Source organism: Anser brachyrhynchus (assembly GCF_964034855.1).
Source record: "Anser brachyrhynchus genome assembly, chromosome: 1".
NCBI classification, from domain to species: Eukaryota; Metazoa; Chordata; class Aves; order Anseriformes; family Anatidae; genus Anser; species Anser brachyrhynchus.
Window position 1 is genome coordinate 132,783,886 of NC_137694.1, and position 25,953 is coordinate 132,809,838.

Consider the following 25,953-nt stretch of genomic DNA (forward strand, 5'->3'; position numbering starts at 1 on the left):
TTTCTGCAAGATGGAGATTTATTGTCCATTTACAAAGAATAAATGATAATTACAAAACAAATATCATAATTAAACATAAAAGCTCTGGAATTTTACAAATATACTCATTTCTTGTGGTTGAAATGCATTGTTAAAAACAATAGTGCTAGTTGACAGGACCTCTACAAAGGTGCAGCGTAACTTCCTGCAATTACAAGGGGACATGACTGAACAGGTAAGACACAGATTCACCGTTGTGTGTTCTTCGAATTGCCTCAGCCAGGATCATGGAAATATCAATAAACTGAAAGAAAAAAAATAATCAAGGAGGTAATTTTTAAAGGATGCCAACAAAAACAAATTATGCAGTTTAGAAACACACAACCTGTATGCAAACATTCAATTTACCATTCTGCTCTTACCTCTTCTAGGAAGTAAAATAACATCAAAGCATTAGGTAATTAACCTGGGTATGAGAATAGGACTAATATAAAGAACAAACTCAAAAATTAAGAAAACACTGATTTCTGCACAGGCATACTGATGAAGATTTGACAACAGGCCCTGAAAAGAAACTGTTTCAGCCATCAGATGGCAGTGTCCACCTCACACAAATACAGTTTAATGGAAGTACACCTTTTGAATGCTTGCCTAGTTTCAGTAAGTACAAAATATATTGAATAAAAAAAAGTTTTAACATTAAAAAAGCACTATTTTATACTTTTCTCTTCTCTGCACTAAGGAAAAAGACACATGCCTTTACAGAACAATCTCACAGAAGTTGCTGAGATAAGTCAGTTTTGCTTTTTCAGTTTGCTTTTGAAAGCAAATATATATATATGTTATTGTTATCTTGGCCATTTTCATTAGTGTATTTCATTAGTGTATTTTCAAACAAAATGAAGAAGCTTAAAGTTTCTATGGCATCCACAATAACCTAGAGTTCCTACATGCAAATACTGATTGATTAATAATGATAAAAAAGACAGTTTTACATTTGCTACTCTTTCAGTCAGGCAAACTCAATATGTTGCAGTACCAAATATTTTTATACTCTATTATGCTACCTGAATCCCCTTAAAATGGCTCTTCAGCATGATTTAGCAGATGTTCTACAAACGATAAAGCTACACAAAGTATCTGAGAATATTGTTTTCATCTCAAGGCACAAATTCTAGCATCAGAGAATAGTGGAAAAAAAAACCAACAGATTTTAAACAAATCACAAAAACACCACAGTACCTGAATTTTTGGGCAGTGTTTCATCTTCTCTTCTTGGGGGATTGTATTAGTTACCACAACAGCCTCAAATGCTGCATTATTAATCCGAGAAATAGCAGGGCCAGAAAAGATGCCATGAGTAAGAATAGCATAAACTTTGGTGGCTCCAGCAGATACCAATCTGTAGAATAGAAATGAAAAAGTATGCTGTGATGCACGTTTAAATAGATGGTTATAGATGATGACAGGTACAAATCTCTGTAAAATACATTTTATACACATATTCCTTCCGAAAGCTACAGGAAGATACAGCTAACTACAAAATAATTTAGGGAACTTGATTTTTTTTAGGTTGTATGACTTCTAAGTCTCACCAAAAATAACTGCTAGTTAACTTAAATAATAAAATTCTTATCAGTAGCAGTGATACTAAACAAAAATGCTGCACTTTTGATCACATCAGCAGAAAAAATGTTGGAAATCAGCTGTATATTCTACCTCAATCAGGCAGAAATTAAGTAGATTAGATAGCAGTGTTCACAATTCTGTTGTGCCTCCATTATTGTAAACCTTTACTTTCATTTGCAATTCAAACAATTCTATCTGGACAAAGCTACTGAGGAAGAAAAATATTTAATGATTAAAAGCCTAGCTTACAGCAAGGTTGCGGGATGAAATGCTGCTGATCTAAACACACAGTGAAATGATGCAGCACAGGAGAGAAAACCTGTACCAATCAAAGAACTAAAACAACTTGTGCATGAGTCAGAATATCTTAATTTGGCTTTGATTGGCCTCTTTGCCTCCAGACACTCACAGCTATACAGGACTGCAAATGCAGCTAGGACAGATGGAGGACCTCAGCAGTTGATATGTTATCAGATCATAGCATGAAAAGAGTAAGATGGTAAAAAAAAAAAAGACAAGAACACAGAAACATCATCTCATTTTGAACAATTCACCAGCATCAAAGGATGCTGATCATTCTACAGGGATGATGCACTACAACAAAGTGAGTGTGTACTAAGAAGGTAACTTAAGCAAGTTCATGTGCTATATCTGAAAATAAATTTCTTAGTTCATCTGCTGGATATGCATCTAGGTTGCTGAGATGCAAAGAGGCCTGAAGTATTTTGGTGAACAAGTCTGAGTAATCACAAAGCGCATCTCACCTAGATTTGTCAAATAATGAAAAGCACTACTTCATGACAAGAACATGATATAAGGCCATATCACACAATCAAAAGCATCTTTCTAGTGAACGGTGCAGATATATTGAAGGTTTCTCATAGTTTTAGAATTTCCTCTACAAAAATCTATTATAGGTAAATAAGGAAGCACTACTTTTATAACAAAATAAATAAAGGCTTCCTTTTTGATAAGGCTCAACTGTCAAAAATAATTGGCTAGGAAATTCATGATTTTGATCTGTGAAGTGGGCAGCCTACAAGCATGCTTTTAGGTCTGATGAAGATTAGTGTGGGGATAGCAAACAACTGTACAACATCTATTTGCAAAATTCCATCAACTTTTCATCAAAGTGAAAAAGACACAGAATACTACATGAATGTTTTCCATGAGTTTTTGACATCCTGATCATCTAGAAGCAAACAGCAAGCCTGCAACTAAAGACTGTAATCTTGTGGGATGATCTTCACTTCAAACCGCTAACAGCAACATCTAGCTCACTTAAGCTTCACCCTGTTACTTTAGCATAACATGAAAGACACAGTCAGGAAGTACCACATGGACCTATTTTGGATGTAAGACTATTCTTTACATTCACAGTGCATATAAGTATATGGGACAGGAATATAAATTCAAAATGCTCTTAACTGGGACTCTTATAGATGCTTTATAAAGGATTACATCCAAGAGTAGCAACACTACAGTAAATGTTCAGCAGCAACAATTTAAAACATTCCCATGTTTTCTTTCTCAGCAGCTCCTTCCCTCTTCCAATGTGCACTATGTATACTCATATGGGGGTGGGTTTTGTTATAAACCATATCAAAACACAAGATCTTTGGATCAAAGATTAAAAACCTCAAACCTCTGATCACAGCCTCCCAAACCAAAGCTGGCAGCGTGCGTTGGGATATGAGCAGAAACGCAGGAGCACTTCAGTCTAGCATTGCCCACCTGTTAATGCCTAACATTTGTTCTTAGTGTTAATTTCAGTCCACTTTTCCAATTTACCAAGAGAGATTTGAAACTAGAATTCCTGTCATACATTTTGAGTTGTAAAGTTACAGCAATAGGAAAAAATAATCATTTCATAACTAAGCAAATTTAAAAAAAAAGAAAAAAAGGTTACAGACGGTACCAAAGTTCAGTGTAGACAATAATGCCAAAATTTTTCTGTAGCAAAAAAGAACTTACTAGTACCCTGGGATGTACCAGCACAAAGCCAGCCTGAAAATGTTAAAGTAATCCTTCCTACTTAGCATTGCCAGGGACTGATTTTAGATAGTAGGTCTACTTTCACATGATACACTTCAAGAATTGGACTCTTAAGAATTGAAAAGAATGTCTCAGGGCATCAGCAACAGAGCAGAGGTCTAGAAAACATGTGGAAAGACTGAAGAAATGGGAGTTATTTAGTTGAAAACAATCTTCAACTACCTTCTAGACAAAAGATGAAAAAAACTATTCTCATCTCCCATGATGAAAAAGATAAGCAGTTTTATATTGAATATGTACATTAAAGATTAATATTAAACCTGCACTGAACACTGGGAGAAAATACTTTCTAATATTAAAGCTAGTAAAGACTCCATGATGAGTTTTTAAGTAAAGAATGATTTTCTGACATTTCTCTCTCAGTACTGAAAAAAAATAAAAAATTAATAGATGGCCCAAGTCCCTGGCTGAAGGGATATATGACATTTCCTTTATTCTGTCCTTTTTCTAAATCCAGATTATATATTTCTGTAAATCTTATCTCAATTCCATGTTCTAAGGAAGGCAACAGCTTGTTCACAGGATGGTAAGTCAAGAATCAGTGACCTCACTCCACAGAGGTCAGGTGGAGTTTTAGGTATGCAACATCTCTGTCCATCTGCCGTTCTGCAGGTTACAGCACAATGAGGCATCAGGCCAGTTCACCACAATACTTACTTATCTGCTGCGTGACATATTGTGCCACATGTGTCAGCCATATCATCAACAAGAATTGCTACTCTGTCTTTCACATCACCAACCAAGACCATTCTGTCCACTTCATTTGCCTTCTTTCTTTCCTTGTGAATGAGAGCAAATTCCACATTCAGCCTGTCAGCAATTGAGGTAACCCTAGGTGACAGGAAGAAATACAACACATTTAGAAAACTATTTTAAAAGAAAGAAAAGCTAAATACATAAGGATGGCTATGAAAACATAGTTTGCAAGTTCCCTTGCTTTTAAGTTAATGTGGCACAAACTTTAAATAATGAGACAGGTTAGAAATGACCTTAATTCATTGTTAATAAGTACAACCAGAGCATCTTAAGCTATACACCAGAAAAATATTTTCTAAGTTGGTTTTGGTTGTCTGGCATTAAACATCTGTCTTTGACATTTCAGCTATTCACAAGTTTTTATTAAGCTCTGACAATACATACCCTAAGGTGGCCCTAATTCTAAGCACTTTAGTGTCCTAACTGAAAATACCATTCCTGGAATGTGAAACAAAACCAATGGGAAAACAAAGTTAATAGTGATTAATAATTTTTAGCAGTACTTGACTAGTAATCAAGTAGTTTACTTCATCAGCAATTCTCTTAGCAATACATTGGCTTAACAAAGATCTTTCAAAATTGTTCAGGGTGACCTCTGGTGGTCAAATATCCTATAACAAACAATTTGTTACAGACCTCTGACTGTTTTATTCAGATTTTTTAATATAGCAGAGCTGGTAGGTATAAAAACACAGAGAAGAAAAAAAAACAGGAATAAACCATACTATGTTTTACTATGCTGGCACAGGCTTGTAGTCCATCTTTTGTAGACTATTTTTAGAATGCTGTTAACAAGGTTATTAACATGCACATTTAATAGATAATAGAGTTTTGTTTCTTTAGCACTTAAACATGAATAAATTGTTGAAAAGCAGTAACAAACAACTGAATGATAAACAAAAAGCCACATGGTTTGGTAATTTTTTTGTGAACAACACAGTAATTTCATAGCACATCTTACTACCTCAGAGGTGTTGAGATATCAATAGAATCTGCATGCCCTACTGCAGTCACAAAATTTAATAAACTGGAAAAACTGCAAGTAAATAGTAAGAAATAAAAAAGAAAGATGCTTTAAAGGAATGCATGAACATATTTCTTTAATACTTCCAGATTTAAATTTTAAGACAAACTTTCTTCACATTCTAATCAGTTTTCACTAACTCAAGCGTTATTTTGAAGGTCTGCATGTTTTGAATAGGAAAGTCAAACCATCACCTTTACATTTTACTAAAAGAAGTGAAGGAGAATCTGAATTTATTGAGAGCAACATCTTCCCCTACTTCAGCAGCAACTGAAGTTGGTTGCATTACAACAGAAAGATATCGAAAGTAAACTCTTCATCATCAACTCGAAAATATACAAATATTTTCTAGGGGGAAAAAATGCTGTCTTCAAAGACTGTATTTTGTAATAAATAAAAATACACATTTTTTTATACATATGAATTATATTTTTGTGACAATATTCAGATGGCAACAAAGAAATTTAATTGACTGAGTCATCTGTATGTTAGAATGTTTTCTATAGTTTACATTCTTCACATCTTTAACTTGAGTAATCCAAAGAGGAGTATCTCCCTAGTTCTACTTAGTCTTATTTCCCTATTAATTATTAGAACATGAACATTCACAACAGATCGAAGGACTTCAAGCAAAATCATATCATGGTAGTCTTTCACTGTTTTCTCTAAATTACTTTCCAAGCATTGAAATCACTTTGGGCTTACAGGATTCTTATTTGTCTTTGTTCCCATTCAGCTTCTAGCAGCAGCATGACCAATAATTTGAAAATAAGCATTTTGCCTCAACAGCACGTTTTACCACCTTACAGGTGGCATGCTTCTGAGCTTTTGCATTAGTTTTTACTCAATAGATAACAGATAAAAGTCTTGCTAAAAGATAGCCTTATAAGCTGTAAATGAAGAAACGCTCTGATGAACTAACTTTTCTATTTTCATCTTTTGCTACCCAAAACACAAGTTCATTCCTTTTTTTTTTTTTTTTAACAATATTCACAGTACGCAACTTGGGGTCAGTAGGTTTACAGCCTGAATGCAATAACATAAAGAAAAAAGAAAAGTGACTTAATGTGACTTAAGCAAACTCTTACCTAAATGCCAGCAGGTACAGTGGGGATAGGCCATATGCTTAACAGAGAAGGGAAACTAAGGCAATTCCAGAATGAAGCAGGAATAGGTGCATTAACTGGACTAAAGAAGCAAGCAGCAGGAAAACTCTCTTCCCTCCCACAGAGGGACTCAGGTAATGAGGCCATATCCAGGGAGAGAGAAAAAGATTTTCTTTAGAGCACAGAAAGCTCCTGGATGTTTTCAAGCATGAACAACATTGGAAGAACTAGTTATTCTGTTTTTACAATGCAGCTGAATTCACCCATGATGCACGGTGTGTATTGCACAGGTCACACAGCAAAAAAGATGACAAGACCATCTAGTTCATTAATCACAAACTACGTGGAATGCTAATAGTATTAGTCTTGTATAGTACCTTTTTGCACCACCTGCATCAGGTGAAACTATGATACAGTTTTTCCACTCCAAAATGTTTTCTTTAATCCACTGCAGCACTGCAGGTTCTGCATACAAGTTATCTACTGGAATGTCAAAGAAACCCTAGTTCAAAAGAGAAAAACATTTTCGTGAATACACATTTATGCCTTACCTGGGATGAAGATAAAGAGAAAGAATCAATCCTTTGCCTTTCATGTATGGTAGGGCTTTAGCTAGCATTTTACACTGGCCTAATTCTGCCCTCTGAAATTTCTACCCAGTTCAGTGGAAGTTACACAAATATTAAGGTTTCTAAAAATCTCACCTAAGAGCAGCAAAATGAAGTACAATTGTTCTCAAATTATAGTAAATCAAAAAAGAAGACCACCTTTAGGCACCTATATAAACTCATGCATGTGAAAAGCTCTCAAAAAAGAAATCAGTGAGGAATATTTAACTTTCATAAATTTCAACTGCTTGACATGAACAGCAGTATTTCAATATGTGGAAGATTCAAGTTAGCAGTACTTGAGCAGCAGAAAAAAAGGAACACTTCTTTTTGTGCAGCTTTTAACATCAAATCCCTGTTGGACCATAAATGAAACTGCTTTTTATTTGCATGACAGCCATCTAACCTAATTGAAGTTCTTATTAAACAGAATGCCAGAAGGGGGGAAAAAAGGTATCTTGAAAAGTTTTACATGTAAGAATGACAAACAATGTCTGCTCTGCATCTGAGACAACAGAATTGTGATTTACTGGTTCAGCAGTAAAGTCAGCTATGGGTTTCCAGCCTCCATCTCCACTTCTCTTAAGCGAATATTGTCCCCTTTGCTGAATCAACAAAACTCTATATAGGGAACTACGATAATAAGATCAATGCAAGATTAAGAGAGCTTCTCCCAGAACAGTACATTCTATGTTCTGGGAGCTTTTATACTAGACTTGGAAAGTTCCACTGAAGAGACTGTTGTATGGGCATCCACACTACCTGCAAAATTACTCCATGAGATCTGGTCTCTTGCAAAAGGCAGATTTAATTAGAAACAGATACTGAGATGATCAAAACTTCCTCTGAACCCTGAGAACTGCACTTCTGAACAAAGCAAAAACAATGAGAAAAAAAACAGAAGTAATATTAGCCTTTCCTCTTAATTCAGTAGAGCCCCTAGACACATTTGGAAAGAAATTATGGTTACCTGGATCTGAGAAGCATGCAGGTCCATGGTGATGATGTGGTCAGCCCCTGCAACTGACAGCATGTTGGCAACAAGTTTTGCAGAGATTGGAGCACGACTCTGAGAAATAAAGAAAAATTTTTAAGAAGATACAGGAAATCAGGTAATTAGCAACTTTATTTTCCTTTAGCATAGTTAGAATCTAGGTACGAAGAGCTCCAAACCCAGACAAACTAGCTTGTCAGTAGCTAATCTAGCCACTAGGGCTTTGAAAATCAGCAAAAATTTTAGGAGCTCTAAATCAGTTTGCACAGTCTGCCTAATAATGCCTTGTATTAATTTGACCAACAAACAGATAAAATTGGGGACATAATTTTCCGGCTCCTCTATTTCAAACTTCAACTAGCTTTGCCATAGCACAGAAACAGGCAGACAATCCCCAATTCTCTAAGTCACTGTCCATATGTCAACATTCAACTCTTAGGCAACTATTGTGTTTAAAAAAATAATATATATATATATATCTATTTAGATCACCAAATATGAAGAATGAAAGCACAGGGAACACAACTTTGAAAATAAAACAAAAAAATTGCTTTACAACAAAGTTAATATCAATGATTTCTTCATGATACAGTAAATTCTGTAACAGATCCATGTAGGCAGAACCAGAAGGCCCCAGTCTTTTTTTTTTTTTTTTTTTTTTTGCTAATTTGGGCTTAATTATTGGATGCAATTAGGAATCTAAAACTACCAAAGGGGTGGGGTAATGAAGGAAAAAAAAGGCAGGTGAGGGGAGGGCGGGTGAAAAGAGCAAAAAAAATCTAATCAGTAAAGTTAATGCTAATGTTAAGAGCTTTTTTAAGTTGACAAGGATGCAGAACAAACAGTAACAAAGAAAATATGGAAAATCATGACTGGAAGATACTTTTTTTTTTTGTCAACTCTAAAGTTCTTTCAGACTTTTTAGCTCTGAAAAAAAGCTATATTGACATAAAGAACTCTGACAGGAATGGAAATATTAAGCAAAACCTCCTGTTTTCTTTGTACCAATCTTTAAACGTGGGTAGTAGCTAGCACTAACTTTGTTAGAATGAAAACAGAAATGTAATTCAGAGGTGTCACCTGTCAGGCTGTTTTTTGCTGGCAAGGTATTCTCTCCTGCTACACTTCTTTAACAAAGAAATCAGACTCATTTAGCCTCAAGGGGCTAGTATTTTCCTCAAAACTTCTATTAATTTAGGTGGAAACTCAACACTTGCCTGTTTTAACCTGTGGATTGACAATACACTTCCAGAAACAAAACCAAGACATGACATTATTTCTTATGCCTTGGGTAAGTTTGTCATCACCATTACTAAAATACTTCATTTAGAAAACCACTTTACTCTATTGTGTTGTACAAAAACATTGTCCCCACTTAGTTAGTCGAAGATACACATAGCAGATAGTACTTCCCTCAATCCCTGCAATTAAGATGCATATAGCTTCCATAAGAGTTTGCAATCACTAGAGCTTTAAAGAGGATGACTTTCCACTTACTGAGGACTATGCTTCTCCTCATTTAAGTTCAGTTCTGTAAGGATTCTGTTAGGACCACATTAACCAAAACTTTTTTGTTATTTTTTTACCATTAATAGCAAAGTTTTGGTTCATGCCATTTGAGTTCTTGATCACTTCAGCTCAAATTTACATTTCTAAGCTGGGCTTCACAATATTCTCAAATCTCAGGCAACATCTATTACAACAAAGGTTTAGTTTCTAACTCTTTTAACTCTACCACCATGTTATCTTATCAGCTCCTAGTTTGGTGCTACAGCTGAGCTGGACTAACATACAATGTTGAAAACAGAAGTTTGCTCCCCTGCTTGTCCCATCCCTTCTTCAATTCCCTCATGCCGCTCACTGGTGTTTGTCTGAACCCACGGCAGCCAGATGAGGAAGCTAAAATCAAAGAGAAGGGGAGAGACGTTTGCTAGCCAGGACCACCCCTTCTGGTAGAAAAGAGTAACCAGTGCAGCCTAGCTGTTCAAGGCAAATTACATTCTTCCCAGAACATGGTTTGCCATTTCCATCCCAACTAGCATACTGAATTTCTCTTATTTTGTCCATTTCTGTTCAACAAGAATACCAGTTAGCTTCTCTCGTGTATCAATACCACTAGTATCGCCATCAAAAAACAAAACAACAAAAATTCCTGCATCAAGTACTAATGTATACGTTACCAGTTGGTACTTCTTTCAGCTGCTGGCCTTGCAGGCTGACTTCCCAGAAGGAAGAACTTGAAGGTTTTACCACTAGGAAACTTGTTTTAGTAGGCAAGCACATCACAGACTGCCTACGTGTTGGTGGACAGAGTCTTGGAGGGAAAGATAGCCAGACACCAATACCTGTTTCTCAAGAATGGGCTAACAGGAGATTAAGGCAAATGAAGTTTGCGGCTATCTGACAGTTTCCTCTACATAAAATTGTGCATTAAAAGAAAAAGCACACATCGTATGACATGTTTGGAAGGATTTAAGGTTTGATTGCTTACCAAGAAAATATAAGTTTTGTGCTACAAACTGATGCTTATTTTGAAAACCAAAATAAGTGTGTTCATGAGAACCTCAGATAACCTGGCCTCATTATTCAGAAACTTGGATGACAAAGGTAGATGAGAACTGAACATCTTCTTTATATCTTGGAGAGTTTATGATGCTTGCTTCAGATGGGAGAGGTAAGGACACAAAAAGATTCACTATATTCATTGTTCCATTCTTTGATACAGTTTGAGATTAGTTTCAGAATTATTAGTGTGAAACACAACATTAAGTTATGTACAGAAAATAAATTGTAAAAAAATCACAGAATTTTTAGTTCCTAAGCAAATTCCCCGCTCACTTATAGCAACAGTTATATGAATGATTTCTTCCTTTATGATGTGTTACAAAGTTATTTGCAATTTTGCAAATTACCAGGGACAGAGGAGGAATCCACAAAGCTAATAAAAACAACCTCACAAGAATAACTATGCAGAGGAAAGTAAAAGGAGTCCATTAAGATTAATGTTCTATTGTCTTTAAGCATCTTATTACATTGTCTTGCTCAAAATGCATCACATGCATACTAAACAAAAACAAACAAACAAAAAAAAAATCCAAGAAACCCCCAAGATTTATAACTGGAACTTTCACTTCCAAGAAAGCCAGTTGTGAAGTGTATGGATACTGCACATTCACTAATTTATTACCTAAATTTGTCGTTTTTAAAATGGGATAGGTTTTGAAGCTTCAGAAGTCAACAGCCATTATCTTAAATGTCCAGACAAATTTTAACTAGAAGCTAGGAGTCTTCTATTAGCAAATTATTCTAGAGCGTTACTGTCATGGCCCAGGCGAAACACAACTGAAATCGAGAAGTGAAACTGAAAATGTTCCCAGTTATATATAATGTAACCCAGTAAGTTTCACCCTTTAAGGCCATGTTAATGGAAATGCATAGCGTTAGATTAAAAAAAAAAAAAAAAAGATACCTACCCAACGCTCCACGGCCCCCTTCTACAAATCAAAAAAACAAAGTTACATGAGCTGTAGAACACCAAACTCACCTATACTTCTAACATCTCAAAGGCATCTCTGCAGCATCCTACAGATGTATCTTGCCCATGGCTTTGAAGGTTAGCATAATTAGAGGATGCCTAAAGGCAACCACAGCCAAAACACAGATACACCTGGGCTAATTTTAAATTACCTAGCTTGTGTATCAGAAGTGTTCTAGTTTATGGCAATACTTGATCATGTTTAAATCAATTTATCAATGTTTCTGTGATTCTGGGCAAGCTTTTTTTCCTTTTCTCCACCTCCCCTGTTCACTCTCACCCTTTTTTTTTTTTTAAACCTCTGTTTCTTTGTCTGTATATGGAAGAAAACTTGCACAGATCTCTACATTGCCTTGCTGGAATTTTTGCTGATAGCTTTGGCTATCTCATTTAAAGCTAGTCCAGGTTTTATGCTAAAATTTCCAAAGTAGATTACATAAGCCTTGCTCAGAATATGGTGTTTTACCACAGGGGCCCTTTCTTTACTTAAATTAAAAAAAAAAAAAAAAAGAAATCAAGGATATTTTCAGTGTTCTCAGTGATCATAACTGCAACAGATGCATGAAGAACACAGTGGTATTTCAAACAGCAAGGACTCATTCCATTTAGTCCTTTACGGATTAAAGTCAACAACTTAAATCACAAGCCAGCATCCAGATAGTGACAATTATAAGGCTTCACTTCATAGTCAAGCAAGCTACAGCAGTATCTTGGGTCAGAGAGAAGAAAATCTGCTTATAACCATAGTAAGAAAATGACTGGCACCAGTCAACCAACACTTCAGGCAGCACACAAAACTTGTGCACTCAACGTGGGTCAAAGACCAAGTGATGTGATGCAATCCACCAGTGAGAGGAAGGATCACCCGGTCAATAAGCTGCCCAATGTCGACAGCTATATTATAGCTTACTGTGCAACATGGAGGTTAACTACCAAGGTTAATTTCCAAAGATGACAAACATTTTCTCAATTGCAAAACAGAGGTTTAAAAAAAAAAGAGAGGAAAGAAATAAAATTGCAGGAGAACTCACTAATGCCCAGGGAACTGTCTGGAATAATGCCCAAAACCTCTATTAGTGCCCTACTTTCCTCTGCTACGTATCTTCAGATGGCATTTCAAAAAGACATGTTCCTAAGCAGCATACTGAGCCACTACACTGTAGGGTTTAAGTGTCTCTTGAAAGCCTGCCACATGGATTTCGGGTACCCCAACAAGAAATTACCTAGATGCATGGAAAACCTGGGACATGCTCATCCCTTTCCCACAGCAAAAATTTATATGATGGTCCAGCAGAACCATCCAATATGAATTTGGAAACAGAAACATACCAAAATGCTTTCCTTCCCTTTCAGCCAAGTCTTCTTTCTTTCCCTTCCTAGCTCTTTTGATTAAAAATAAAAATAAAATAAAATAAATCAGCTCTCCTAGTCAAGTGAGAGCATTAATAAGTACAGAAACACAGCAAAATGAAGTTCCAAAAGATGTATATGAAGAACAGGGAGATATTATCTAACTTTCAAATTCATTTTTTCAAAGCACAACATTAGTATGGTAGAGAGCCTACAGTTAAAGAACAAATTAAACAAGGTCTTCAGTTAAAGAAAGTAATTTTCTTCCATTTTATTTTCTTCTTAAAATTTTGTGTTTCCATCACAGGCTGAGAATTACATATTTTGTAATACATGCAATCAATATTTATTTAACTGGTGCATTGTTTGTCAGTCCTGTTACATTTTATATAGATGAATGAAAATAGCACCACAAAGATTTCAAGATTTTGCTAAACACCCGAAGTGAAAAGGAAGAAGCAGACCATTTATAGGAAGCATCAGAGAGGGGAAATTTTCCAGAAAAGACAAGCATTGCAGTCCAATTTTAAAAGCTAAATTCACATTTATTCTTGTTAGTTCCTTTCAAGTTAGTTTTGATGAAAATAGCATTTATATAACATTAGGTTTTCTTGTATATATAGTGGAAAGAAACAAAAAAACCTACCTTTTAAAAAAAAATCAAACTCACTAGTCAGACTTTGTCATTGTCTTATCAGCTTTTGTTGAACTGGTATACTATTCATCAGTTACTGCATACCAAATTCAGGGGCAGACGCTAAAATCAGGAAAGTGTTTTGGGATTTCTATACAATTTTTGGTCTGCATAATTTAATATTCCAAGTTATTCCACATATATAAACTTTTTTTTTTTTTTTAAGATCTGTTTCACTGCATACAATAGTGTTTTCATTCATCACTCTTACAAATTGCAGATCTAATCAGTTCCTTTCATTTGGCTACACACAGGGTAAAACCCACCTGCACAATGGTTATAGCACTTCAAATTTAGGATTTAATTCTATGCAATTGCACTAATTAAAATGTTTAGAACGGCATACTCTCTTCATATACAGATAATAAAAAGGCTAGAAAAAGCAGGAAAAACAGTCCCATAAGGTGAGGGTTGCTAGCAGAATACTCTGCAAAATACCACACACATAGGATGTACTTAAATTTTCAAACTGAAAACAAATCAATTATCAAAGCATAAGCAAAAAGTCATGTATTGTCTCAATTCATTCACTTGTAGGTGATATAATTTAACATTTTAGCATAAAAATAGGGGGAAACAAATCTTACAAATCTCTTCAATGTTTATGAAAATATGCTTCATCCCAAATAGTTTCAAGGGAAAAAGCTGAGAAAAGACTTCAGAAATTACACAGTTCTTACCTACCTTGTCTTTCTTATCTTGCCTGGCATATGGAAAACACGGAATTACTGCAGTCACTCTGGAGGATGATGCAATCTTGCAAGCATTGATCATGATGAGCAGTTCCATTAAGTTGTCATTTATTTCTCCACAGCCACTCTGGATAATATACACATCTTCTCCTCTCACACTTTCACCAATCTCTACACTGAAAGAGCAGGAGATGGCCACTTAATCACTAGAATTACAGGAAGAACATTATTAAAGAACAAACAAAATACTTTTGTTTTAACAAACATTCACGGGTTTATAAAAAATAAAAATTAAATGGGTAAACAAAGTTTTGGACAACTGTACCCTTGATACAGTCTATTTCAATACAAGCCACTCTAAAATTTGCTTCAACCTAAATAGAGCCTTTGTAAGGTCAGCATAAACCACCATGTAATTATGGCTGTAGCACAGATGCAGCACATTATTAATATTGCTTTTTTTTTTGGTTTAGTTTGTAGATTGTGTCCTTGTGTGTAGATTGTGTCCATCTTCTAAGGAGATGGTCATTTAAAGAATAAACTAGATAAGTACAGAAAGAGAACCAACTTTATAGTATTTTTTATTAAATACTACCTGCATCAAAATACTTCTGTTAAAAGTGCCATTATTTTCTATGATAATTAAAACATTAATAAATTCAAGAAAATACTGCATTTTAGAAGACAAAGGTATCACCACCACCTCCATGCCCCCCCCCCAAAAAAAAAAAAACAAACAAAAAAACCACAGAATTTTGGTTAAAATTTACACCATGATATCTAAGCAATGTAGTTTAAAAAAAAAAAAAAGATAACGGACCTGTTCATCAACAGCTTCCCATGACTCAAAATTTGTCATGTTGTGCCAGTTGCTCTATTTGTTCTAACTGAGCTTACGTACTTACGATGGCATCTAAGTTATTCTAATCTTCCACAGATTTCAAGGCAAATTTTGGCACTGATCACTATTCATACCACAGAACTCAAGAGTTAAATACAGCTTGAAAACAAACAGGAAAACGCAAACAGAGCAGTTGAATATTGATTCTCTGTCAATTCTAGACCCATTCCAGAGAAATCTGCTGTTGAACCATTCTCAGTTTTCACAACTGCCACTCCAAAACTTACTCAGAAAAGCAGCAGACTTTTTTTTTTCCTGGATCCATGCAAAATATACAGAAAATATACAAAAGCAATCTTCCTACATAAGGCAATCAGACCTTTACAACCCATGCTGTATTAAATTAGTCTAAATGATTAAAGGCTAAAGTATCTTGGACCCTTATTTAAAAGGTTTCCTCTTTACCCAAGACACAAATAAGCAAAAAGATCTAACTAGAAACCATCCAAATGGCTCAGATGTGGGTAAAATATTTTCTGATGGGTCCTTCAACAGTGAGGCTTGTTCTAGTCAAGCGTAGTCCAAACAGCTTTAGTTTATCAGCTTCCATGGTGCTATGCAAGACTGATTAGCTTTTTGTAGCTGCAGAACACAGAAAGGAATTTACTGCTTAAAAACATCTTAATGACATGCAAACATTTGATTTACTACCATCATGATAGTTGAGTGCTGTCTGACTAGTTACATTCTGAAAACTGCCACAAAATACCTGTCAGAGAAAGAATGCTTGTCCCTTTGAAGGTGTGCAAACTAGAACAAAATTAAATTACAGAGAACAGAATGCGCTGATTTAACAAGCAGCCATTATTTTGTTTCTCCCTCATTGAGCAATGTGCAGTTCCATGCTGAGCACTGAACAACTGAATCTTGTGGAAGATATATATGTGATCATGCAATTAAAGAAAATACTGTAAACCAGATGCACAAGGCAATAGACAAGCAAACTTCCTTCACACCAGTGTGACCCAAGTGCTTCATTTCGCAACCTTACTAACTCTAAATTTAATTTCTGGCCCATCACTTTCTCCTGGCTACTTGAGCCTGCCCTATTATTCATGCCCATACATGAGCCTGCCCTTTCGGTTGCATTCTGACTCCTCCTTGTCTTAGTAGTAGCTCTCTCTTTGTTTAATCCATTTCCCCCTCCAGTTATTATTTGGCTTCCTTTTCTCTCGTCCTAATGTTCAGTCTCAGCCTCACTACCCTAACACATCTCTTTCACCTCCCTGCTTTTCCATGACCAGATTAATTCTCCCCCTCTTCTACTCAGTTTTTATTCAAATCAACGTACTTCCATTTTTACATTACCTATATACCATCAGAAAGACCACCAAGATCACAGAAGAGAGAATGAGTGTCTCCATGCTTTCAGCTGCCCTATTCCATTCCCAGAACAAGTTACAGAAAGATCCTTTCTTCATTTTTCTCCTTAATTAAGTAAGTTTTTGACTGGTTCCGTAAGTTCCTGCTGGTTTTTAACTACCATCAGGACTTCTTATTGCCAAATAAGAAATAGGTAGATCTAAAACAGAACATCTAGTAAACAGCAGGACCTCTATGGGGACGGAGGTAGTCAGGGACACTGTCATCTTCTGATAGCTCATTGGTAATCCAGCAAATCTTTTTGAGTCTTTCATCAAGGCGGAGCGACACAATTTTGTGGTTATCCAACTGTTAATTCCCTGTCCAATTATTAGTCAAAGCAATAGGGCTATTTGAAGAAAAGGGTTTAAAAATAAGTCTGTCAAATTCTAAATATTTTTCAAACTTGTTTTTTGGTTAACTCCAAGTAAAGCATCAACCCATTAGGTTACATATGCAGCCTTACTCACCATTGTTGATTCATGGTTATTATCATGAGGACTCTAAAAAATGATAAACGCTTGACTCAGCACTTGCACAAAACTGCTTAATGGCAAGTGCTGTCATACCAAACCTTTGGAATAAGTCCAAAGATGACCACCAGCATATGCAAAAGCTCTATGGCAGCTCTTTCAACCCAAGACTGTGAAGTTACATTTCTGTTCTTGACATTAGCATAGGAATCATTACAAAGGAGAAGAAAGTAGAAAGAGACAAAGAAAGTACTGCCAATTTTCACTGGAGAATATTATTGCAGTGACAAAGTAGGGCAGTGGAAGATTTTAGTACTTGGCAAAAAAAAAAAAGAAACCAGTGATTTTACAGACACATTATGTAGTAGGAACAAGATTTGCTGAATGACAAAAAATAGGATTTTAATGTTCATCATATACACAAAGAACACTGAATTATAACACTCTGGATTGTTTTGCTCCTTTAAAACAGTCATTTCTAAGCACCCCACTAAGAAATAACAAGTTTCAGAATGTCAGGGAATATACTTTGAGATAAATACCGATCTGGTTGATAGAGCAGACCTGAAGTAGTGCTGCTTCCAGTGCCATTAACCACTATCTTTTCTATGCCCTTGGGCCAGCAATAACTTTTTCATCCTGTAAACAACTTAGAAGACAAAACTGCTGCTAATTCCTCTCCTGGTGCACTTCAGAATTTTTTGTTTATGCTTCTCAGGCCAGACTGGCTTACTTACTCAGCACACAGAAATGTGAACATATATCCATGTAGAAATATATTTTCTCATGGACACAGGACGTATTTGCAAACTAAAATAAATCACGTTTAAATTAATACTTGTATAGCACTTGGTAGTAACCTAATTAAAGGGGCCAGAGAATAACAATGTAATTATTGCACAAATCTTCTCCCAATCAGCTAGAGATGACTGCACCACAGATTAGTATCTCTCACTTTCTACCTTCTCTAAGTTGGATATTGTGTAGACTTATCCAACCAGACCAGACACACTGCTGCTTATCTGTACTTTTAAACACATTCAGATGTAAACAGGCAAACAATAAGATGCTATACAGTACCAAATATCTGAAGTACTGCATCTCAAATATCTATTAAAGAACACTAAGCTAGCAACAGGCAAACTACTTCATGCCAGTTATCATATTAACATCACTAATAAATTCCATTTAGGCTATCTATACCATGACCTAATTAACAGTCAATAAACTTGGGGCTGTTGTTTAAACAATTTTCGATAGTGAGGACATAGAGGAAGGACACAAGAACAAGCTATTGCCTCAAGATTACAAGCTTTGTTTGTTTTATGCAATTAAATCAAATTCAGCTATTTGGTAACAGTTTAAACAAACTTCTCATTCAAGAAGAGTCAACAGAACCTGTACATTAAAAGCCCTGAAAACACCTAATTGCATTTTAAAGAAAAAATTATACAAATTAATAGCCCACAAAATTAATTAACTTTTTGACCCAGTTGCTTGGAATCCACAAGCACAAGCTGCTAGCCAGAGAGGATGCACGTAAGACAGGACGTAACGGAAAACAAGTTTAAGTGTTGATATCTGCTTTCACCTTGCACAGACTGATTCCAGAGTCCAATTTACTAGGTAGAAACTTAGACTAATTACCGTAAGTCAAGGATAAACCTCAAGAACCATTTAGATTACAAACACATTTAAATGGCTGAAACATTCATAAAGCAAAATTCAAAACTCAGGTAACAGGAGGCTGAGCTCCTTATGATACTAAATTTATGGTACACTCCCAACAGAACTAATAGCAATAGGAAATTTAAATTTGTATATCCTAACTCAGAAAAAAAGCTGCAGGGAAGCATGGAAATAAGCATGCAAAGCCATACTAAAATGGCAAATAATTCAAGACGATGGCTAGGATCCAGTTCAAGCTTAACTTAGAAAAAAAGCTGCAGGGAAGCATGGAAATAAGCATGCAAAGCCATACTAAAATGGCAAATAATTCAAGTTGATGGCTAGGATCCAGTTCAAGTCACGCAACTGAAGGGCGCCATGTACCTTACAAAAAATTATAACAGATAAAATTCTAGCAATACTTATAGGAAGTAATATTTGTCAAGGACTTTAGGTGCTGATAAAGTAGCTCTGTACTTTAGGCATCTTTAATACACATAGAAGCCGCCAAAATTTAAGGTCTAGAGTCCTCATACAGAGTGCAAAGAGAATCGATAACTCAGAAGCGATCCAAAAATTGCACACGCTGAATTTGCAAATCATCAAAAAGCAGCCAATGGAAAGTACTAAGCAGAGGGGTGTGTTTGAACTCTTACCTTTGGGAACAAATTTGCAGAGTAAAGTCTTTAACGCAAGACCTCCAACTTACTGGGCAAATATTTTAACTGCCATGATGTTATATAAAAAAGTGGGTACTGGGATTTAAAAAATAAATTTCCTCCACCTAAACCTCAGCTCCTGAAGGGATGTGAAAGATGCTTGATCTATTACTAGAACTCAGCTGAGCTTAGCAGGGTATGCTATAAAGCACAGCCAAGAGAAGAACTTGAATCCTTTAGGTGCTAAGAGCAACTACAGGACTCTGTACAGCTCCCCAGGGGTGAGCTCAGTTGGGCCAGTTTTGGTACAGGCTGCAGTGAGATTTTTCTCCCCCACAGCATACCAGACAAGATCTCATGGAAAATCCTAAATGCTGAAATCCCCTTTGAAATTACCATTTAAAAATCAAGTTATTTAATCTGCAGATAATGTGAAATTTCACTTGGGGCAGGGGATGGGGATTCCCAGCCTCTTCTCATTTTTGCAGTTTTAGCGCTCACCCCCATCCCCTGTGCTACACCCAATAATTTAAAAACCAGAACTCCAAAGCAAACAAACAAAAAAATCTGTGGCATTTTTATTACAAGTTTACTTGTATCCTAGATCTCCTGGAACCCATGCTCTCTCCTCAAGTCTAGGCTTTCTCACTTTGACAGCTCCAAGACCAGTCCCCAGCCAGATTTTCATTTTCAACTGCTCCTTTCCTAACGTTAGGCACAGGCAAGGCAATTTACTTATTTATTTTGAATGTCATGTGTTTGGCATCTATAAGAAGAACACAATATACAGCAAGGTCAATGAAGTGGAAGCCTCAAACCAGAAGCTCTGAAGCATTTTTAGGCCTTTTGTGATTTGGCACTGTTAGCAATACAATCAGTGGCCATATTCAGTATATCTTGAGTTCTGTACATAAACACAGAATGTTTCTGGAAACATTTCTTATCCTTTTCATCCACGTTAGTGAAAGCAACTTCTCCAGGCTCACCATGTTCGCTACAGTGGGAGCGGCCAGCAGCGAGGGAACCAGCCAGCTCAGCCACCCCAGGCTGAGCATGACAACCCCAGTTGTGAATTACTTGCTAAGTGTTTGGGCCATATGAAGAGAGAATTCACATCCCACAATGCCCCAAACCCTACCAACTTCAGTTGATTTAACAGCAGTTTATCACCTGAGTTTGCTTACACCATGACTAGGGGTAATAACCTTCATCGGCGAGGGTCATGCAGCTCATGGCCTCTGCAGCAGCAGAAGCCAAAGGAACAAGGGTACAGGAAAAGTACCAAGGTCATGTCTTAGATGAGACAACTGCAGAAGAGTTGGAGGACACCAAAGAGGAGGATGGAGGAAAACACTGTAGTCCAGCATTGAAAATAGATCTCAGTCGTTTGAATTGGGCATCTTCGATATGTAGCACTGATATAAAAATTTCTAGATGTGCTTTTTTTTTTTTTAAATCAATTATTTACTTTATAGAACAAACTTTGTTCATCATACCATTTTGTATGAAATAAAGGCTCATCCTTATAAAAATTAACTGAGGAGGCATCAGCTATTTTCTCCTAACTTCCAAGATTAAAACTGCAAACAAATCTTCGCAAGTAAATATCAACAACAGAGTTTTATTTATTAATTTTTTGCCTGCCATACAGCAGGCAATGTCTCTGTGCAGCCAACATTTTCCTCTGCAAAATCTGAACTGTATACACTTAAGCAGATGATTCAAAAACATCCCAGACAGTAGCCAAAAGAAGCTGTAGATAGGCAGTCTCCAAATTCACTCTTACCAGACAGGATTTCAATTCCCCTCTCCTGAGCCTGTCAAAAAGACTTACAGGACTCACTTCAGTCAGTAAGTCTGACTAAAAGAAGTTAGGAAGCTCATGGGAATGGGTGGAAACGGTTACTTCTTTCCTAGGAGAGATGGGTGTGAGAAGATGCCATCTCTGAATCCAGTTTCCCCATTTTGAGAATAACAAGCATTTCAAGTACAGAATTAAACTAGTCTTTAGAAAGGCAAACATACCACATATTGTAAGAAAATATATTTTTTAGAAGTGATGTACATGCACTGATGATTTTTCCTCATCAGTTGATTCACTAAAAATACCTGCACTGTGAGTTAATTATGTATCAATTATCATCAAGTGCCATCTCAGCATATTTGGAGAAAGCTTTGTGAAAAAATCAGTGTGGGTGTGCATGCATGTGTGTGTGCTTCTATTACACATCTGTCAAACACCATGTCATACTGCTGAAGCTGCAACAGCCATGCCTGCTTAAGGACCTCCATTCCTGCCCTCTTCCTCCGGCCTTCCAAACAGTGCTGACAACAGTTGATTGTGTGGACCTAAAGATAAACTGACTGAGCTCCCACTGCAGCCCTAACACTTTACTGGTAAAGTGAGGGAAGGTGGCGTCACCCAAGTCCCTACCAAGACACTGTGGCCAGCACATGTACTTTACGCACAGGCTTTGAACACTAAACAGAGTTATCTTCCAGGACCAGACGTTGAGGAGCTGTCTTTCTGCTTTAGTTAAGGTTGGCTGCTTTGATGGTCAGCTGAAGGAAGGCATTCACTGGTGGCACTGGTGTGTGTGCAAGCGGTCCTGGTGCCAGCTACTGGATTCAGGCCGGCGGTGTGGGCCTGCAGGCTGTAGTACCAGCCACCAGATCGAGTGGGTGAGGGTCCTGGTGTCAGTAGTTTGGGGAGACAGAACATAAGGAAAAAATTATTCACTGAAAGGGCTGTGAAGTATCGCCCAGGGCAGTAGTTGAGTCACCATCCCTGGAGGTCTTCAAAAAAATGTGTAGGTGTGGTGCTTAGTGACATGGAGTAATGGTGGGCCTGGCCATGCTAGGTTGAAGGGTGGACTAGATGATCTTAGAGGTCTTTTCCATCCTGAATGATTCTAGGATTCTATTTCCATATTGTTTAGATGGAAGAAAGAAAGAAATTGATGGGGGGGGGGGGGGGGGGGGTCTGTCAATTTCAGCAGCAGTTTACCCCACTTCCTCTAGCACAGACATGAGATTTTTCAGTTACAAACTTGCTAGAATGCTGAATGCCTAAATCACATGAGAACTGAGATATTGCCAGATACCCTAGCCTCATGATAAATTACAAAGAGGAGCATATCCAATTTTAAATTTTCTGGAGTTGAAAACCTACATTTCATTTTCTTGTTAGTAGTGGTCCTGCTCCCTGGCTAACCTCAGGGTATAGATACAGTTCTTCAAGAAACCACTTACACCTGCTAAGGATTGGGATTGAAACCAAAAGCCCATTTGAATTGAAATATAAAGCAAATTATTTAATAACTCTTCCCTTCCACTCTATTCTGCAAACCAAATAAATGCAGTTTTCGACTAAAGTGCTTCCAGTTAGGCCATTTGACAAATATTTAAGCCCATGGCTGCATGTTTGTCCATATACATGCAATTTACACTTACTTTTAAGAGACTGTAACAAATAAGAAAACTCAGTTTTAAACAAAAGATGAATCTTCTCTGCAAGTTGCTAACTTAACAGATCTGACAAAGCAAGAGTTTGTTGACCCTCAGGACCCAGCTTATCTGTTTGCACAGGGATATGTCCAAGCGCCGCTGGCAGGTTTAAGGTTCTCTGAGTATCCTAACTATTAGGTACGGATATTCTGCAATACTGCAGTGTATTTCATAATGCCAGTGAACTTATCCATAAATCTTGAAATGCAACTTCTGCATAATTATTTTTATATAGGAAGAAACATTTTTGCTTATATACACATGAAGAAATTTTGCTATAAAGACAGACAAAAAAAACAAACAACAGCCACATGAGAACGACCACTACAGCATAAATATCTTATCAACTTTAGCTATAGTTTGGTTTTAAATATACTGTTCATGAATTCTCTCATTAGTGTTGCTGAATTTTTTAAGAATATCAGTCTACAAAACTGGAAGGATGACATCCTGAAATAAGTTGCTAAGGATATTAAAAGATTACTCAAAACTTATTATATAGTGGCTACAACTGTAGTTGCTGAAGGGGAAACAGCTTCATTTCAGAATCTCAGAAGTATGAAGTTGTACAAAAAATAAACACTTAGATCCTTAAGTGTGAAAACGTTTTTTTTAAGTTCTTGGAAAAAAAGGCAAAACATGTCAGCCCAGCAATGTTGCAACAGAAGCAACCAGAAATAATTACTAGATTAGATACTTCCCTCATATCTATACCACACTACATCCCAACTTGCCTAGGAAAAATAAACTGCCGTTACTAGATTAGCCAAACCACTGACAATCTGCAGCCACCACTATCTACTTACTTAATGGCAGGGGGCAATAATGCTCACCAAGAAAAATAAGTGGAATGATAGACTAGAGATTATTCCATCCTGAAGCTGGGAATTTAATTAGCTGCATCAAATTAGATGTGCAAACTTTGCAGGTAAGTTTCTACCTCAGATGAAATCTAAATCCAAGAATCTCTGCTTAAAACACAGCAAACAGCAGAACTAGAGATGAGTGTCTCTGGAGAGCAAGCAAAAAAAAAAAAATTAAGACAAGTTAGCAAGAAAATCATGCAACCAAACGCACATTAAGTTTTATCATGCAGAAAAGAGATCAAAGTGCAATAAAGTGATTATGGGGTTGGAAAAACTTGAGATTTAAGCCTTCATTTAATCAGGAATGAACAGAAGAGAGTAAGAGTGTGCAAACATTAGGTGGAATGAACAGCAATGGCAGAGGGTTTAAAATGCTGTCTGTGCATGTAAATAGAACAAGAGCAATTAAATTGAGAATACAAAACACACAGACTGAACGTAAGAAAAAGCTTTGTGAGTGCAACTTTAGACTATAACATGTTAATCTTCCAAAGAAAGCAATGAAAATGTGCTTGTTTGGGAGATTCAGAACAAGAACAGGAAAATAAAATAAATAATCTCAGAGACTAGACAGCTACTTACAGTTGGGAACCTGTGTTTCAAAATCAGGTAACAGCCTAGTCTCAGATGCAGAATCGCAGAATCACAGAGGTTGGAAAGGACCTCAGGGCTCACCTGCTCCAACCCTTTCCCAAGCAAGGACACCCAGGGCAGACTGCCCAGGCCAAGGCAGCTTTTGAAGACCTCCAAGGAGGAGACCCCACAGCCTCTCTGGGCAGCCTGTGCCAGTGCTCCATCACCCACACAGCACAGAAGTGCTGCCTGGTGCTAAGATGGAGCCTCCTGTGGGCCAGTTTGTGCCTAGTGCCTCTTGTCCTGGCACTGGGCACCACTGAGCAGAGCCTCTATCTGTCTTCTTTGCACCCTCCCTTCAGGTATTTATAGACATGGATGAGACCCCCCTGAGCTTCCTCTTCTCCAGGCTCAGCAATCCCAGCTCTCTCAGCCTCTCTTCATAGGAGAGGTGCTCCAGGCCCTTCATCATCTTTGCAGCCCTCTGTTGGGCTCCCTCCAGTTATGTCCAGGTCTCTCCTGTACCAGGGAGCCCAGAACTGGACACAGTACTCCAGGTGCAGCCTCACCATTGCTGAGTAGAGGGGGAGGATCACCTCTCTTGACATACTGGTGGTATTTTGCCTAATGCAACCAAGCATACCGTTTGCCTTCCTATGGGGGCAAGGGCACGTTGCAGGCTCATGTATAACTTGGTGCCCACTGGGACCCTCTGGTGTGCCCACCACTCCCCGCAGTACGCACCTAAAGAGCTGTTTCAGCCTTACCACCTCCTGGCATAAACACACACCTGTCACCTTAAATTAAAAAACTTCATTAAAAACAAAGAGAGCAGGTAGGTAGGTCAGAAAGCCAAGATGACAAACCAGCACAGAAAGGCAACACCAGGAGGAAAAAAAAAATAATAATAATAATTGGCAAACACTGAGGACATCATACAGGACATTTTGCCTTTTTTTCTACCTGTCCAGCTGGAAGCCTGACCTGCCCATGCTTTTGGAAGCAGCCAGGAGGCAACCCCACCAGGACCCGGGGACAGGGACAGGGGTCTCCGTACCTGGGGGGGGAGGCAGAGGGGGGGGGAAAACACGTCCCGCAATGCCGCACGCACCTGGTCTCCTGGTTGCTGAACTTCTTGGTGACCACCTTGCCCAGCTCCAGCCCCAGGCGGTCGGCCACCCGCTGGGACAGGTCGTGGTGGGAGCTGCCGCTGAACAGCACGATGTTGGGCATGGCTGGGGGGCGATGGGGGGTGAGAGAGAGCGCGGTGGCCCCGCTCGGGGGCAAATAAGCGGCGGCACCGGACCGCCCCCCCCGCCCGCAGCCGGGAGGGGACGGGGAGGGGCGAGGGGCGGCCGTGGGTTTGTCTCGCTCCGGGCTTACAAATAGGCCCTACCTGGGGGCTGCCGCCGGGGAACTGAAGGTAGAAAGGCTTCGGCTACAGTAGTTGTAGGTCGTGGTTAAAGGTAATTAAATTGCAGGGGATAAGTGGCTTAAGAAGCACGTCGGTTTTCCTGCCCGA

General features: G+C 37.7%; 1 protein-coding gene across 6 annotated transcripts; it reads right to left on the reverse strand.

The window, feature by feature from the left end:
• Positions 1 to 25,746, reverse strand: PRPS2 (phosphoribosyl pyrophosphate synthetase 2). Of its 6 annotated transcripts, none has more exons than XM_080554797.1 (8): positions 25,489 to 25,746; positions 14,415 to 14,598; positions 11,625 to 11,645; positions 8,128 to 8,226; positions 6,927 to 7,051; positions 4,321 to 4,494; positions 1,222 to 1,381; positions 1 to 283 (listed from the first exon to the last, which is right to left on the reverse strand). In XM_080554797.1, the coding sequence occupies exons 1-8, from the start codon at positions 25,662 to 25,664 to the stop codon at positions 191 to 193; spliced, it is 1,032 nt and encodes a 343-aa protein (XP_080410923.1). In that variant the 5' UTR covers positions 25,665 to 25,746; the 3' UTR covers positions 1 to 190. The 6 variants fall into 6 exon arrangements, with proteins under 6 accessions (XP_080410923.1, XP_080410925.1, XP_080410927.1 ...); XM_080554799.1 differs by having other exon boundaries at positions 25,543 to 25,738; XM_080554801.1 differs by having other exon boundaries at positions 14,415 to 14,628; positions 25,543 to 25,699.
• Between the last annotated feature and the right edge of the window lie 207 nt (positions 25,747 to 25,953).

Coding starts and splice junctions, on each gene's coding strand:
- PRPS2 (XM_080554797.1), bottom strand. CDS start 25,664: ATGCCCAACATCGTGCTGTTCAGCGGCAGCTCCCACCACGACCTGTCC. Junction 14,599..25,488: donor CCCTCTGCCTCCCCCCCCAG/GTACGGAGACCC, acceptor CTGCTCTTTCAG/TGTAGAGATTGGTGAAAGTG. Junction 11,646..14,414: donor GGCAAGATAAGAAAGACAAG/GTAGGTAAGAAC, acceptor TTTGATTTGTAG/AAGGGGGCCGTGGAGCGTTG.